The 15,503-nt window shown below is 49.0% G+C and overlaps 1 protein-coding gene across 1 annotated transcript; it reads right to left on the reverse strand.

The window, feature by feature from the left end:
• Window positions 1-1,042: 1,042 nt before the first annotated feature.
• On the reverse strand, window positions 1,043-1,438 carry GEMIN7 (gem nuclear organelle associated protein 7; the record flags this gene model as incomplete). Its single annotated transcript, XM_080704666.1, has 1 exon — window positions 1,043-1,438. The coding sequence occupies one exon, from the start codon at window positions 1,436-1,438 to the stop codon at window positions 1,043-1,045; it is 396 nt and encodes a 131-aa protein (XP_080560792.1).
• Between the last annotated feature and the right edge of the window lie 14,065 nt (window positions 1,439-15,503).

A 15,503-nucleotide genomic window follows, 5' to 3' on the forward strand; every position in this document is an offset into this window, starting at 1 on the left:
GCTACTTAGTGAGGCCCTCCGCAACTTAGTAAGACCCTGTTTCAAATAAAAGAATAAAGAATAGGGCAGGGGGTGTAGCTAGGAGGTAGAATGCCCCTGGGTTCCACTGCAAACAACAAAAAACAAAAACAAAAAAAAACTCCACCTGTGCCACCATACCCAGCTGAAACTCATTTAACACCATCTGCGTAAAGATTTCTAGTGAGCGGGGACTAAGTGAAGTGTGTGACATGAACTGTCACACTACCAGCTGGAGCAAATGGAGGAAGGGCAAGCTTCTTGCTGAACAACAGAGCCCCTGTTCTCAGGCTTGACTCAGTGGCACAGCTGCACTTGATTCCAGGAGCACCCCTGTGGTCCCTGCACAAGGAAATCAATCCACTGCTTGCCTGCGTAGGCCACGCCACCCAGAGGCCTGGCAGCCAGTGGAGCGCCCGTGCCCCATTGACCCAAAACCAGCCATGTCCCCCGCCTTCTAAAGACCTATCCAGCCCCACCCCCAAATGAAATCAACTCCTAATCTCCCAAGCAGGAGACACCAACCATTCCTTGGCAGTAGACAGCACACCCCCTGCACCTTTATCCACTGGATCCAGCCCTTGGATGACCACTGAACCACCTCCTAAATATGACTCCATCCCCCATGGGCACATAAAGAAAAACAGGACTCAAATATTCCTGGGAAAATTTTTTTTTGGGGGGAGGAGGGGAGCACTGGGGAGTATCTTCAGGGTGGCTGAACTTAGAAGCCTCTTCAGTAAACAGTTACCCACTTTGCAGTTTGCCTTTCTTCGTCCCCCACCCTCAAGCCCCAGTCTTCAGAAGCAGGTATCAGGCCCACATTTCTGTAGAGTTGACAGCTCTATGAGGTAGAATATTCCTTGCATGGGATCTAGAATTCCTGGGGTTGCAGAGTTTCGCTGACGTGGAGCATGGCTCAGAACTGCAGAGAATCTCAGATCTCTATGACCCAGAAACATTTGAAGGCCCGGGATGCTGTGGTTAAGTCTACTGCCGAAGGGTGGTGAACACAGTAACGTCTTCATGGCTTGAAGGTATATGAAATAATGTCACTACATCGAAGGAGCGCCTCTGCCTGCACACCGATGGGAGTCTGCAGCTGCGACACGTAGAAGTTGGCCACATCCAGGTCAGTGGCCCCAAAGTGGGCGGCCACCTGCACACCCTCATGCAAAGTGAAGCTCACCTGGTGACCCACCATGGCCAGCAGGCTGCGCAGGTAGCGCTCCCGAAGTGCGGCTCGAGCCCGCTGTTCCTGCGATTCTGAAGGTCCTTGAAGTACGCAACACTCTTGGATTTCAGGAGTCTCTGGCTTCAGGAGGACCCTGCGTGCATCAGGGGCAAAGCCACGACTCAGGCCATCAGGGCCCCGGGGGAGCCGGAGCACAGGCACAGGAATGGCCATCGGAGTCTGCATTGTGTGGGCTGCTGAGTGAAGGAAAGCAGGAAAACCATTAAATCAGGAGTGAGCTTGAGGAGGGAGTAGGGAGACATCTCACTCAGCCAGTCCAAAGTGCTAACCCCCCTCAAATCTGTGCCACTCCTCCCACAGCTGCCTTCTTCCTGGGACCTGCCACCAACATTCCCCTAGATTGGCCCAGAAACCGTGTCACATGTCTCTCGAAGGCAAGTACTATTGTCTTCTTTTTTTCTACAATTTTTTTTTTTAAGGTACTGGGGATTCTACCTCTGAACCCAAGGGCATTCTACCTTTGAATCTGAGCTACACTCCAACCCTACTTTTTTTTTTTTTTTTTTTTTTTGCAGTACTGGGGATAAAACCCAGGGCCATTTTACATTCAAGCTACACCCCCAGCCCTATTTTTTATTCTTTTTTTTTTTTTTTTTTTTTTTGGTACTGGGGTTCCTGGAAACCCTTCTACCTCCAGGCTACACTCCCGGACCTATTTTATATTTTTATTTGGAAACACGGTCTCTTAAGCCAGCGTGGCTGGCTTCGAACCTATGTGATCCTCCTGTCTCTGCCTCCCAAGTGCAGGGATTACAAGCGTGCACCACCACACCCAGTTTTATTCTTTATTTTGAAACAGGGCCTGAGTTGCAAACTAAGTAGCTGACGCTGGTCATGAACTCAGATCCTACTGTCTCAGCCTCCCAAATGCTAGGATTACAAGCGTGCACCACCACACCCAGCTACCAGCCCTATTTTTTATTCTTTATTTTGAAACAGGGCTTTGCTAAGTTGTGAAGGGCCTCACTAAGTAGCTAAGGCTGGCTGTGAACCTGTTATGCTCATGTCTCAGCCTCCCAAGTACTGGGATTACAACCGTGTGCCACCATGCCTTGGTTTTTAACTTCCAATTCTGATCAATAAATATTGCTACTGAGCTGGGCGTGGTGGCGCACGCTTGTAATCCCCGCGCTTGGGAGGCAGAGACAAGAGGATTGCGCTGGTTCGGAGCCAGGCACACTGGCCTAAGAGACCCTGTTTCCAAATAAAAAATATATATATAATAGGTCTGGGAGTGTAGCCCACAAATAGAAGGGCTTCCAGGAACCCCAGTACCACAAAAAAAAAAAAAGAAAGAAAGAAATATTGTGACTGAGTGTGGCAGTGCACACTTGTAATACTTGGTAGGCTGTGACAGGAGGGTAACAGGTTCGCAGCCAGTCTCAGCAACTTAGGGAGACCCTGTTTTCAAATAAAAAATAAAACAGGTGTAGGGTGTAGCCCAGAGATAGAAGGCCCATGAGTACCATCCCCAGTACCACATACAGAAGAAAAAAAAACTCAGCTGGGTGTGGTGGTACACGCTTGTACTTTGGAGGCTGAGACAAAAGGATTACAGGTTTGCTGCCAGCCTCCGCTACTTAATGAGGCTCTCAGCAACTTAGTGAGACCCTGTTTCCAAATAAAAAATAAAACAGGGCTGAGGGTGTAGCTCAAAGGTAGAATCCCCTGGGTTCAACATCCAGCACACACATACAAAAAAAAAAAAAAAAAAAAAACTGCCAAAATAATGAATTCTAGCCATTCTTTTCCACACCACCTACCCAATCCATCAGGAAATCTGCTTCCAAAAAGATTCCCACTCACTCAGGAGCTAGTTGGAAAGGGCTCCTGCTGGCCAAATCTGGAACAGTTTGAACATTAAAATAATAATAGTCACAGACTTCAACTACTGATTAAAATTAGAAGTCCAGAGCCAGGCGTGGTGGCACATGCTTGTAATCCCAGTATTTGGGAGGCTAAGAAAGGAGGATCGTGGTTCATGGACAGCCTCAGCTAGTGAGATCCTTTGCAACTCAGACCCTGTTTCGAAATAAAAAATAAGGCCAGATGTGGTAGCACACACTTGTAATCCCAGCGCTTGGGAGACTGAGACAGGAGGATCGCGCAGGTTCGAAGCCAGCCTCAGCTACTTAGTGAGGCTCTCAGCAACTTAGTGAGACCCTGTTTCTAAATAAAGTATAAAATAGGTCTGGGAGTATAGCCCGGAGGTAGAAAGCCTCTGGGTTCCACCCCCAGTACCACAAAAATAAACAAATAAATAAACAAAAAATAGGGCTGAGGATGTAGCTCAGAAGTAGAATGACCCTGGGTTTCATTCCCAGTACCACAATAAAATAAAATGAAACAGAAGTCCAGAATCAATACTGGTTATAAATTAATGAACAAATAAACAGCAAGATAAGAGCGGTCTTTCTTGCTACAAAATGGCAAGTAACACACCTAAGAGGAATGATGGTGTCACTAATGAATGTAATGTTTGTGCATTTAAGTGGGTTTTTTGTCACTATTATTTTTGTGGTGCTGGGGATGGAACCCAGGGGCATTCCACCTCTGAGCTACATCCCAGCCCTATTTTTTATTCTAAATTTTTGAAACAGTTCTAACTAGTACTGGGATTATAAACATATGCCACTACACCCCTAGCTTTACATTAAAGTTTGATGAGGAATAGGACAGCTACATTATCTTAAATACTTCTTTCCACGGCACAGTTGCGTATGCCTGTAGTACTAGCTACTCCAGACACTGAGGCAGGAGAGTTGCGAGTTCAAGGTTAGCCTCGGCAATTTAGCAAGACTCTGTCTCAAAATAAAAAAATAAAAAGGGCTGGGGCCTGGCATGGTGGCACATACTTGTAATCCCCGCATTCAGGAGGCTGAGACAGGAGGATTGTGGTTTGTGGACAGCCTCAGCTACTTAGTGAGGCTCTCTGCAACTTAGTGAGAACCTGTTTCAAAATAAAGAATTAAAAATAGAGCAGGGGGTATAGCTCGGAGATAGAATGCCCCTGGGTTCCATCCCCAGACCCACAAAAAAAAAGGGGGGGGAGGTTGGGGGCCTGGGTACCTCAGAGGTAGAATATCCTTGGGTTCAAACCCCAGTACTGAAAGAAAAATTAAAGCACTTCCTCACAAGATACTTATTCTCTGTAAAGAGAAAGCGGTAGCCAGGCATGGTGGCCTAAACCTGTAATCTCAGTGCTTGGAGACTGAGACAGGAAGGTCACAAATTTGAGGACAGTCTCAGCACCTTAGGCTCTCAGCAACTTAGTGAGACCTTGTTTCCAAATAACAAATGAAACAAGGTGTGTGGCGGGGTGTGTAGCTTGGAAGTAGACTGCACCATGGGTACTAGAAGAGAGAGAGACTGACAGTGAGCACAGGAACTGTGCTGGATAAATGTGATAGATATCCCTTAATTTAATGGCTGAATCCATTATCTCCAGCTATAAGACACTGAGGACAGGCACCACTTATCTGGTAGTATTCCCCAAAACATATTCATTCCTTCTCTCTCTCTCTCTCTCTCTCTCTCTCTCTCTCACACACACACACACACACACACACACACACACACACACACACAGGAGCCAAGCATGGTGGTGTATGCCTGTAATCTCAGCAACTGGGAGGCTAAGACAGGAGAATCATAGCTTCAGCAACCTAGTGAGATCCTCTTTCAAGCTAAAGAATAAAATAGGGCTGGGGATGTAGCTCAGAGATAGAACATCCTTGGGTTCAATCTCTAGTAACACACACACACACACACACACACACACACACACACACACACACACGACCACCAGTAGTCTGGACTCCAGAAAAAATAATCAAGGTCATAAAAGATAAAGGCTTAGAACTGGGCATGGTGCATACACCTAGACTCAGCCCCCTTACTAGTACTTTGGAGGCTGAGACAGGAGGATTGCAGGTTTATGACCAGCCTCAGCAATTTAGCAAGGCCCTCTGAAACTTAGTGAGACCCTGTTTAAAAAAAAAAAATAGTCGGCCGTGGTGGCACACACTTGTAAACCCTGTATTCGGGAGGCTGAGACAGGAGGATTGTGGTTCGCAGCCAGCCTCAGCCAACTAGTGAGGCCCTTTGCAACTCAGTGAGACCCTGTCTCAAAATAAAGAATAACAGGTCTGGGAGTGTAGCACACAAAAAGGTGAAAGCTTAGAAAAGTATATTCATACACACCCTAACACTTCTCACCCGTCATCGCCACCACCCTGGTGTGGTCTCTGTCACTTCCTGTCTGGACCACTGTAGTCAGCTCCTCACTGGGTCCCCACATCCCACCCTCAGCCCCTCCGGTCTGTGCCTGCCACATAAGAGGACACCCTGTTAACGGCAGGGGCAACTCATCCCTCCTCTGCTCAGAGCCTTCCAGAGGCTTCTGTCTTGCTCAGCCAACACGACAGCCCTTAGGCCCAGTGGGCTCCAGCCCCAGCCAGCAGCCACACAGATCCACACAGCTGTACCACCAGCCCCACTGGCCTCCTCAGTGTTCCTGGAGCAGGAGAGCTGATAGTCCCTTCAGGATCCCTGGCACTTGCACCCGTCTCTGCCTGCATCTCCTTTCCCTTGGTCAGCTTCAGGGCAGTCACCTTGCTTTTCCAGCCACCTGGCCCAGGGACCAGCTCAGCAAATCCTAGTCCTGTGCCAGTGAAGGGGTAGAGGCACCTCCCCCACTGCATTTGCTGCTTAGCCTCAATCAAGAGTCTCAGATTGGGGATGGTGGTACACACTTGTAATCCCGGTACTTGGAAGGCTGAGACAGGAGAATCGCAGGTTCAGGGCCAGCCTCAGCTACTTAGTGAAGCTTTCAGCAACTTAGTGAGACCCTGTTTCCAAATAAAATATAGGTCTGAGTATAGCCCAGAGGTAGAAAGCCCCTGGGTTCTACCACCAGTACCACACCAAAAAAAAAAAAAAAAAAAAAAAAAAAAAAAAGCCGAGTATGGTGTTGCCCTCTTATAATCCTAGTACTTGGGAGGCTGAGATGAGGATCGCAGGTTCTCGCCCAGCCTCAGCTACTTAGTGAGGCCCTCCACAACTTAGTGAGACCCTGTTTCAAAATAAAGAATTAAAAAAAAAAAAAAAAACCGGCACCCAACTGGGTACTACACCACTCAGCAACCACACAGGGACCACCTTCTTTTGGTGGGACAACTCCTGTCAGTCCTGAAAAAAAATCAGATGCAGTGGAGCGGACACTGAGGGACTGCAGCACTGCACATTACCAAGCATCGCCCTCTATGGGCCTCGGGATCATTTTATCATCTGCACCGCGGGTTTCGTCCTCCAGTGGGCTTCACTTAGGTGATACAGGGGGAAAGTCCAACATGGTGAAATTGACAGAGGTGTCCTATACTTAGGAGGGAAACGAATATAACTACCCGAAATGAGTAATGCAGGAGAGCCAGGTGTGGTGGTGAATGCTTATAACCCAAGTACTGGGGAGGCTGAGACAGGAGGTTCGTGGACAGCCTCAGCTACTTAGGGAGGCCTTCTGCAACTTAGCGGGACCCTGTTTCAGAATAAAGAATAAAAAAGAGGGCTGGGGGTATAGCTCAGAGGTAGAATACCCCTAGATTCCATCCTCAGTACCAAAAAAAAAAAAAAAAAAAAAAAAGTTCAGGAGGAGGGAGGATCCCAGGTAGGCCATAAAACCTCACCAGGCCACCCCCCGCTTCTCTTGGGACAGCGAGCTCCACAGCCACTGTCTCTGGTGTGCACTTGTGTTTTTCTAAATAAATGTGTTGCGCTTGCTTACTCTGTGTTGCTTGACTGAAACCTTTCTTTCACTAAGCCAAGAACTGGTAAACCTCCATGTGGTAACAAAGCATAAAAAAAGACCTTGGGCTGGGGATGTGGTTCAGCGGTGGGGCACCTGACTGGCATGTGCAAGGCCTTGAGTTCCACTCCCACCCACCACACACACACACACACACACACACACACACACACACACACGACACCGGGTTATGCTTGTAACCATTAATAAATACATAAACAAACGGGGCATCCTAGGGTTGTGGGGTGAAGAGGGTGGTGATCATTTGATCGCCGCAGGTAAAGGGCATCCCTGAGACCCAGAAAGATCTTCCTCAGCTCCTCGCTTTCTTTCCCATCCACACCCAATCCATTAGCAAACCTCATGAGCTCTGTGATAAAAAAAAAAAAAGACTGGCTATCCTGCTTGGCATTCTTCCTGCCTCAGCCTCCTGAGTAACTGGGAGGAGAGACACATGCCACCGTATGGAAATCTGTACATCTTTTCTTCCTAGCACGATCTCCTCCTGCAATGCACATTTACACTCGAGCTCCACTTAAAGACAGGGTGTGTGTTTTTTTTGGTACTGGGGGTTGAATCCAGGGGCATTCTACCTCTAAGCTATACCTCCAACTCTTTATTTAAAATTTGTGTGTGGCCGGGCATGGTGGCGCACGCTTATAATCCCCACGCTTGGGAGGCTGAGACAGGAGGATCGCACAGGTTCGAAGCCAGCCTCAGCTACTTAGTGAGGCTCTCAGCAACCTAGTGAGACCCTGTTTCCAAATAAAATGTAAAATAGGTCTGGGAGTGTAGCCTGGAGGTAGAAAGCCTCTGGGTTCCATCCCCAGTACCACCCCCCAAAAAAAAAAATTGTGTGTGTGTGTGTGTTCTGGTACTAGGGATTGAACTGGGGGCATTCCACCTCTAAGCTATACCTCTAGCCCTATTTTTTATTTTTATTCTGAAACAGGGTCTCATTAGGTTGATGAGAGTCTCCCTATTTACTGAGACTGTCCTCCAATCTAAGATCTTCTGTCTCAGCCTCCCAAGTACTGGGATTACAGTTTAAATTACAGCTATCATGCCCAGATTCAATTTTTTATTTTGAAACAGGGTCTTACTAAATTGCTGAGGCTGGACAGGAACCTGAGATGGTCCATCTCAGCCTCCCAGGTACTGGGATTATCGGCATGCACCACTATGCTCAGTTGGCTGCCTTTGTTTTAATAAGTAGTACATGCTAAAATAATGATAAACCAGGCAAGGTGGCAGTACTTGAGGGTTGAGACAGGAAGATCACAAGTTTGCTGCCAGCCTCAGCAATTTAAAAAGGCCCTTCACAACTTAGTGAGACCCTGTTTTAAAATAAAGAATAAAAAAATAGGGGTATAGCTCAGAGGTAGAATGCCCCTGGGTTCCATCCCCAGTACCACAAAAAAAATTTTTTTTTAACTTAAAAGAATAAAATAAAATCCCAGTACTTAGAAGACTGAGACATGAGGATTGCAGGTTTGAGGCAGCCTTCACAACTTACTGAAACTCTTGTTTCAAAAAAAAAAGTAAAATAGGATTGGGGATATAGCTTGGAAGTAGAATGCCCCTGGGTTCAATAAAATTATAGTGAGTATATAAAGCAGTGATAGTCATTTATTATCAGTATCAAGTATTATATACTGTTGAAGCTGAGTATGGTGGCACATGCCTGTAATCTCAGGATTTGGGAGCCTAAGATAGGGAGACCGCAGGTGTGAGGCCAGATTCAGTAACTTAGCAAAACCCTTTTGGAAAATAAAAAGAGCCGGGCATGGTGGTGAATACTTGTAATCCCAGGACTTGGGAGGTTGAGACAGGAGGATCACAGGTTCAGGGACAGCTTCAACAAGTAGTGACTCATCAACCTAGGAACTCTGTTTCAAAATAAAAATAGCCGGGCGTGGTGGCGCACGCTTGTAATCCCAGTTTGTAATCCCAGCATTCGGGAGGCTGAGACCGGAGGATTGCAGTTCACAGACAGCCTCAGCTACTTAGTGGGGCCCTCTGCAACTTAGTGAGACCCGGTTTCAAAATAAATAAAAAATAGGGCAGGGGGTGTAACTCGGAGGTTGAATGCCCCTGGGTTCCACCCCCACCCCCGCTAAATAAATAAATAAATAAAAAATAGGCCTGGGGTGGGGGTAGTTCCTAGGTAGAAGGCCTCTGGCTTTAATGCCCAGTAATACACACAAAAACAAAAAAATTCACCCACCCAGTAACAGTTATTTGATTCGTTGAGGAGAGGCAGGTACTGGAGGTTGAAGCCAGGGGCATCTATCACTGAGTATATCCTCAGCCCTTTTTATTTTATTGTACTGTATTTATTTATCTATTTATTGACATTTACAATGCTATGGGGTCGGACTGGGGCCTCCTGCATGACAGGCCAGTGTTCTACCACTGAGCTACGTTCCCAGCCCTTCATTTTTTGATTGTGAGACTGGGTCTGGCTAAATTGCCCTGACTGGTCTCAGACTTGGGATCCTCAGGCTGGAATCGCAGGTACCTGTACCCACCCCCACCCAGCTAGGGTGTGTTTGAAGGGTGAGTCCTTCTCCCTGATGAACTAGAGGCAATTTGGAGACTAAAGAAAGAGCAGTGGAAGATACTCCAGGGTGTGTTTCTGCCTGATCAGAAGACCAAGGGGAAAGGGGTTAAGGACTATATTTTAAAATTTTTATTTTACCAGCTGGGCGTGGTTCCACACACTTGTAATCCCAGCATTTGAGAGGCTGAGACTGGAGGATCTCGGTTCATGGACAGCCTCAGCTACTTAGTGAGGCCTTTTGCAACTCAGTGAGACTCTGTTTCAAAGTAAAGAATAAAAAATAGAAGCCCAGCGTGGTGGCGCATGCTTGTAATCCCAGCATTCCAGAGGCTGAGACCAGAGGATCAAGGTTCGTGGCCAGACTCAGCTACTTAGTGAGGCCCTCTGCAACTTAGTGAGACCCTGTTTCAAAATAAAGAATAAAAAATAGGGCAAGGGGTGTAGCTCAAAGGTCAAATGTCCCTATGTTCCATCCCCAGACCCGGGAAAAAAAAAAACAGGACTAGGGGTGTGGCTCAGAGGTAGAATGCCCCTGGGTTCCATCCCCAGTACTGCAAAATAAATAAATAAATAAATTAATTAATTAATTAAAAGACAGACTAAAAAATAGGGCTGGAGTATAGCTCCAGAGGTACAATGTCCCTGGGTTCCATTCCCAGTACCGCAAAAATAAATAAATAAATAAAATAAAAATTTATCTGACCACAGTCACTCCAACTTAGTCACCAGACCCCCCAGGGCCTTCCTCTAACCTAGGTTAACATTTGAGGGTTTTAAGAGAAACACTAGCCTTCAGTGTTAGTACCTGATGGAGGATTGATGGAATTATGCAAGTGGCCAAATAATCGTACTGAATAAAAAAAAAATAAAAAATTAAGGAAAGCCGGGCATGGTGGCGCATGCTTGTAATTCCAGCATTCAGGAGGCTGAGACAGGAGGACTGCAGTTTGGAGACAACCTCAGCTACTTAGTGAGGCCCTTGGCAACTCAGTGAGACCCTGTTTCAAAATAAAGAATAAAAAAATCCAGGCATGGTGGCGCACGCTTATAATCCCAGCACTGGGGAGGCTGAGACTGGAGGATTGTGGTTCGCAGACAGCCTCAGCTATTAGGCCTTCTGCAACTCAGTGAGACCCTGTTTCAAAATAAAAAATAAAAAATAGGACAGAGGGTGTAGCTTGGAGATAGAATGCCTCTGGGTTCCATCCCCAGACTCGAAAAAAAAAAAAAAAAAAAAGGAGCCAGGAGCCTGGTGTGGTGGTATCCTAGTACTCGGAAGGCTGAGAAAGGGCGATTGCAGGTTCAAGGCCAGCCTAAGCAATTTAGCAAGCCTGTCAGAAACTTAACAAAACTCTCTCAAAATAAGAAATAAAATAAGGGCTGGGGGTGTCACTTGGAGGTAGAATGTCCCTGAATTCAATATTCAGTAATACACATAAATAGAAAGAAAGAAAGAAAGAAAGAAAGAAAGAAAGAAAGAAAGAAAGAAAGAAAGAAAGGAACCAGTGGGGGGGGGGCTTATTTTCTTCACTGGGGAAAAAAAAAACACAATAGAGATTTGGTCCTGTCCACGCAACTCCTACTTTTTGGAAGTGGAAATGAAGCGGGGAGATGTCAGATCACTACTGGGAACAGCCTAGAGATGCTGGGGTTGAGGCAAATGCTTGCAATCCCACTACATGAAAGGCTGAGACAGGACTGCAGGTTTGAGACCAACCTCGGCAACTTAGTGAGAGAGACCCTGTTTTAAAATAAAATAGGCTGGGGGTGTAGCTCAGAGTTAGAATGCCAGTGGGTTCAATCCCCAGGCACCATACAAAAACACAAACGTTCATACATAAACAAATAAATAAGGTATAGCTCAGAGGTGAAATGTCTGAATTCAATCCCCAGTACCCCCCCCCCCAAAAAAGAGAGCCAATTGTAGCTGTTCTGACAATGGAAGTAGTGAGCAAAACTGCCCTATGCAGAAGAGCAGACACTTTCACCAGCACAGGGGAGCCCTTGAAGGTTCTGGAGCCGAGGTGTGACTTGATAAGAAACTGGTTTTAGAAAATCAGGCAGGGTGTGTCCAAGAAGGCAAAAGCTAATATCCATTCTACCCCGTGACCTGGCCTACAGCCTTTAATCCTTCGGTCCTTTCAAAGTCAGGGATTTCAGGGATTTCCTGACAAAGATTTCAGGGAAAATGCCCAAGCCCATCTCCCTCCCTCCCCCACCCACCCACACAACTTGGAAACTGAATCTGTTAGAAATAACCCGTCTCCGCTGGGCGTGGTGGCGCACGCTTGTAATCCCTGCTCTTGGGAGGCTGAGACAAGGAGGATGGCACAGGTTCGAAGCCAGCCTCAGCTACTTAGTGAGGCTCTCAGCAACTTAGTGAGACCCTGTTTCCAAATAAAATATAAAATAGGTCTGGGAGGATAGCCGGGAGGTAGAAAGCCCCCCCCCATAGAAAGCCCCCCCAGTACCACAAAAAAAGAAAAAAGAAAAAGAAAGAACGAACGAACGAACCCGTCCAGGCTCTCCCTCCTCGGGGCCTCAGGGCTCACTTTAAGCAAAATGAGAAACAGCACAGTAGACAATCCTTTACCCGTCTCCAAGGTAGGGAAACCGAGGAGCTAACAAGTTAACAGCCAAGGCCTCGGCCCTATTTAAGCAAAGTACAGACCCGTCCACACAGAGCATGGCCCCTTCTGCATGTAAATAAACGCGGCCACCCTAGAAGGTAACTCCAGCTCAGGATCCCTTCCCCACCTCCGCCCGGGGGACCGGTCAGTCTGCTTTCAATTCCGCCTAGCCACCCAGCACTCTCCCTTTCTTATACTAAACGGGTCCTCCCGGCCCCCGGGCGTCCACCTCGCACCCCGCCCTGGCCTTTCGGGCTGGACCCTCCTCCCGCCTGGGGGCCGAGAGTCCGCCCCGGCCCGGCGGGGACGCGGCGGCGGCGCCTGCAATGGTCGTCGCGGTCTTTACTCTTTCCCGGGGGGGGGGGGCATCCCGCCCGCCCCGGCCCCCCACGCGGCCCTGCCTCTCCCCGCCGCTCTGGGCGGCCGGGCCCCCGCTCCGCACGCCGGCGCCGCACGCGTACTCACCCAGGTCCGCGGCGCCCGCGCCCCCGCTTCCGCCGGCGCCCCGGCCGCAGGGGTCCGGGCGGGCGCCGAGCCGCCGAGCCGGGGTTCCGCCCGCGCCGCCGCCGCCCCACGTGGTCGCGACCCGCCTGGCCGCCGGCCGCCCCGCCCGCGCCTCGGGGCCGGCCGCCTGTCGTTTGGGGGCGTCCGAGGTACCCATTTTACGGAGGACGGAACCGAGGCGCAGAGAAGCAAAGACCTCCTGGAGGCCGAGCTCAGGGCAGAGCTGGGTCTTCGGTCCCCACCCACTCCACCAACGCGCCTACCCATCACCCCCAGTGGGACCGGCAGCTCCTTCGCCTGAAACCTTGAGATTATCCTCTCAGCAGCCTCGGGTCAGGAAAAAGGCTTAAAGTGCAGTAGCAGGGATGGGCAAGAGGGAGGTCATCTGGCCCCAGTCTAGTCCTCCCTGCAGCGGTATTTTACGAAGGGTAAAACTGAGGCCCTGCCTGGGGAAAGTGAAACCTGCTGCCCTAGGTGTAGCTTAATTCGCTTTCTGCCTTCGGGCTGCACTTGGGCAGGGACTCTATGGGCCTCTGCTTTCCACCAGATCCCAAGGTCCAGAGCCTGGCCCACCAGGGCTCTACAAAAAAAAATATCCGTTGAAGAAACTCAGGTACCTAGACGGAAGCCGGGTGAGGTGGCACAAGCTTGGAATCCCAGCTACTTGGGAGACTAAGACTGGAGGATTTTTAGATTGAAGTCCAGGTTGGGCAATTTAGGGAGAGGCTGTCTTAAAATAAAATAAATAAATAAATAAATAAAGTCGGGCATGGTGGTGCACACTTAGAATCCCAGCATTTGGGAGGCTGAGACAGGAGGATCACCGTTTAGGGACAGCCTCAGCTACCTAGTGAGGCTCTTTGCAACTTAGGAAGACCCTGTTTCAAAATAAAGAATAAAAAATAGGGCTGGAGGTGTAGCTCGGAGGTAGAATGCGCCTGGGTCCCATGCCCAGTACTGCAAAATAAATAAATAAATAAATAAATAAATAAATAAATAAATAAATAGGCTAGAGGGATAGCTCAGTGGCAGAGCTCCTGTGGGTTCAATCCTTAGTGCTGCAAATCAATTAATCAAATAAGGGCAATGGGATAGTGAGTAGCAGAGTGGGGAGAGCTTAAAATTGGGTGGTCACAGGCAGCATTGAAGCCACCTCAGGTTAACCCTCTAGTTCTGATATCTCTTCATTCCTTTGAGAGATGGGGAAACTGAGGTCCAAGGGGGAACTGGGGACAGATGGAGGTCATGGAAGGTAATTTGCAAGGCCTTCAGCAGGGTGGGGCTACTTTAGATAGGCTGGTCAGGGAGGCCCTCTGCTTTGCTGAGGACAATTGAGCAGAGACCTGAATAACAATATAAGGAACTCCAGGAGATCGGCATCTGGAATTCACTCAGGGCCGGGGAAGGGACACCTGGAGGAGGACAGACCCTGGCCCTAACCTCAGGGAAGGTGCCTTGGGTGTGGGGGAGGGACAGTCAGCTAGTAATTCTTTACTGTGCTGCGGTTGGGGCCAGGAAGAAAAGAGAACTCATAAAGGATTGAGGGTGGGGCAGGGTGTTGATGCCACTTCAAATGGTGCGCAGACTGAATTGCTAGAGGTGGAAAGTGGAGGGAGTCCCGCATGCAGGCTCTTATGCTGGGTGGCCATTTTTTTTTTTTTTAATAGCCAGTCCAGGTCTAGGAAGAAAGATGTGTATGATTACAAACCTGCTCTGCCCCAAACCCTTCCATAGCTCCTGCCTCAAGAAAGCCCAAAGACCTCACAGTGACCAAGACCTTTCTGCACATACCCCCATTTTCCCACTGAATTCAATCCCCCACCTCTACATTTAGCCACCTTGCTGAGTACATCAGGCCCTGGCTGACTCCCTGGGGTCTTAACTCTGCCCTGCTCTGGCCTAGGGCAGACACTGATGCCTGGCTCAGCAACTGCTGTCCCTCTTCCTGGCGTTATTTTGTTCCATGACATGTGCCTGATGAAAGGCACTCCCTGTCTCCGCATTACCATGTGTCCAGCGTCGCCCCTGCAGTTTAAACTGTGAGGGTGGGATTGTTGGGTGTTTTGTTCACCCTAGCGATCACGGTACTTACAGCCTGGTGCACAGTAGGTGCAGGCACGGTAGGTGATCAGTAAGCAGCTGCCAAGCAGGGTGTGGTGACGCACACCTGTAATCCTAGTATTGTGGAGGCCGAGGCAAGAGGACTACGGGTGCAAGTCCAGCCCCAGCAATTTAGTTAGACCTAATTTCAAAATAAAAAGGGCTGAGAGTGCAGCTCAGAGAAAGAACGCCCCTGGGTTCAATCCCCAGTAGCAAAACAAAAAAACCATTAAACGGTCGCGAGAGATGCTATGCTTTTTTATTTATTTATTTAGGTAATACATTTCATCAGACAGTTGAGGTGATTGGACCCAAATCTCATGGGCCCTAAAATGGGATCAGGAGAAGCAGTTTCTAAACCCCTTTAGGGAGAACTTGTAGTGATAGGGTTCGGTCACTGAGTCGAAGGTGGAGGGCGGGGCCTGCCTCTGGAGTTCGCCGGCCGCCGGGGCCCCTGCGGGGCCGCCCCGTCCCCTCCCGCCAGGCCCCGCCCCGGTGGGCGGAGCCACAGCCTGGCCAGCACGTGTAAAAGTTCGCGGCGGGTCGCGGCAGCCACTCACCTGAGCTCCTCTCCGCCAGCGCGCACTGCCCGCGCGTCCTCCGCCCGCCCGCGCGCCCGGCCCGCGACTC

The sequence above is a fragment of the Muscardinus avellanarius genome, assembly GCF_963383645.1.
Source record: "Muscardinus avellanarius genome assembly, chromosome: 10".
Classification (NCBI taxonomy): Eukaryota; Metazoa; Chordata; class Mammalia; order Rodentia; family Gliridae; genus Muscardinus; species Muscardinus avellanarius.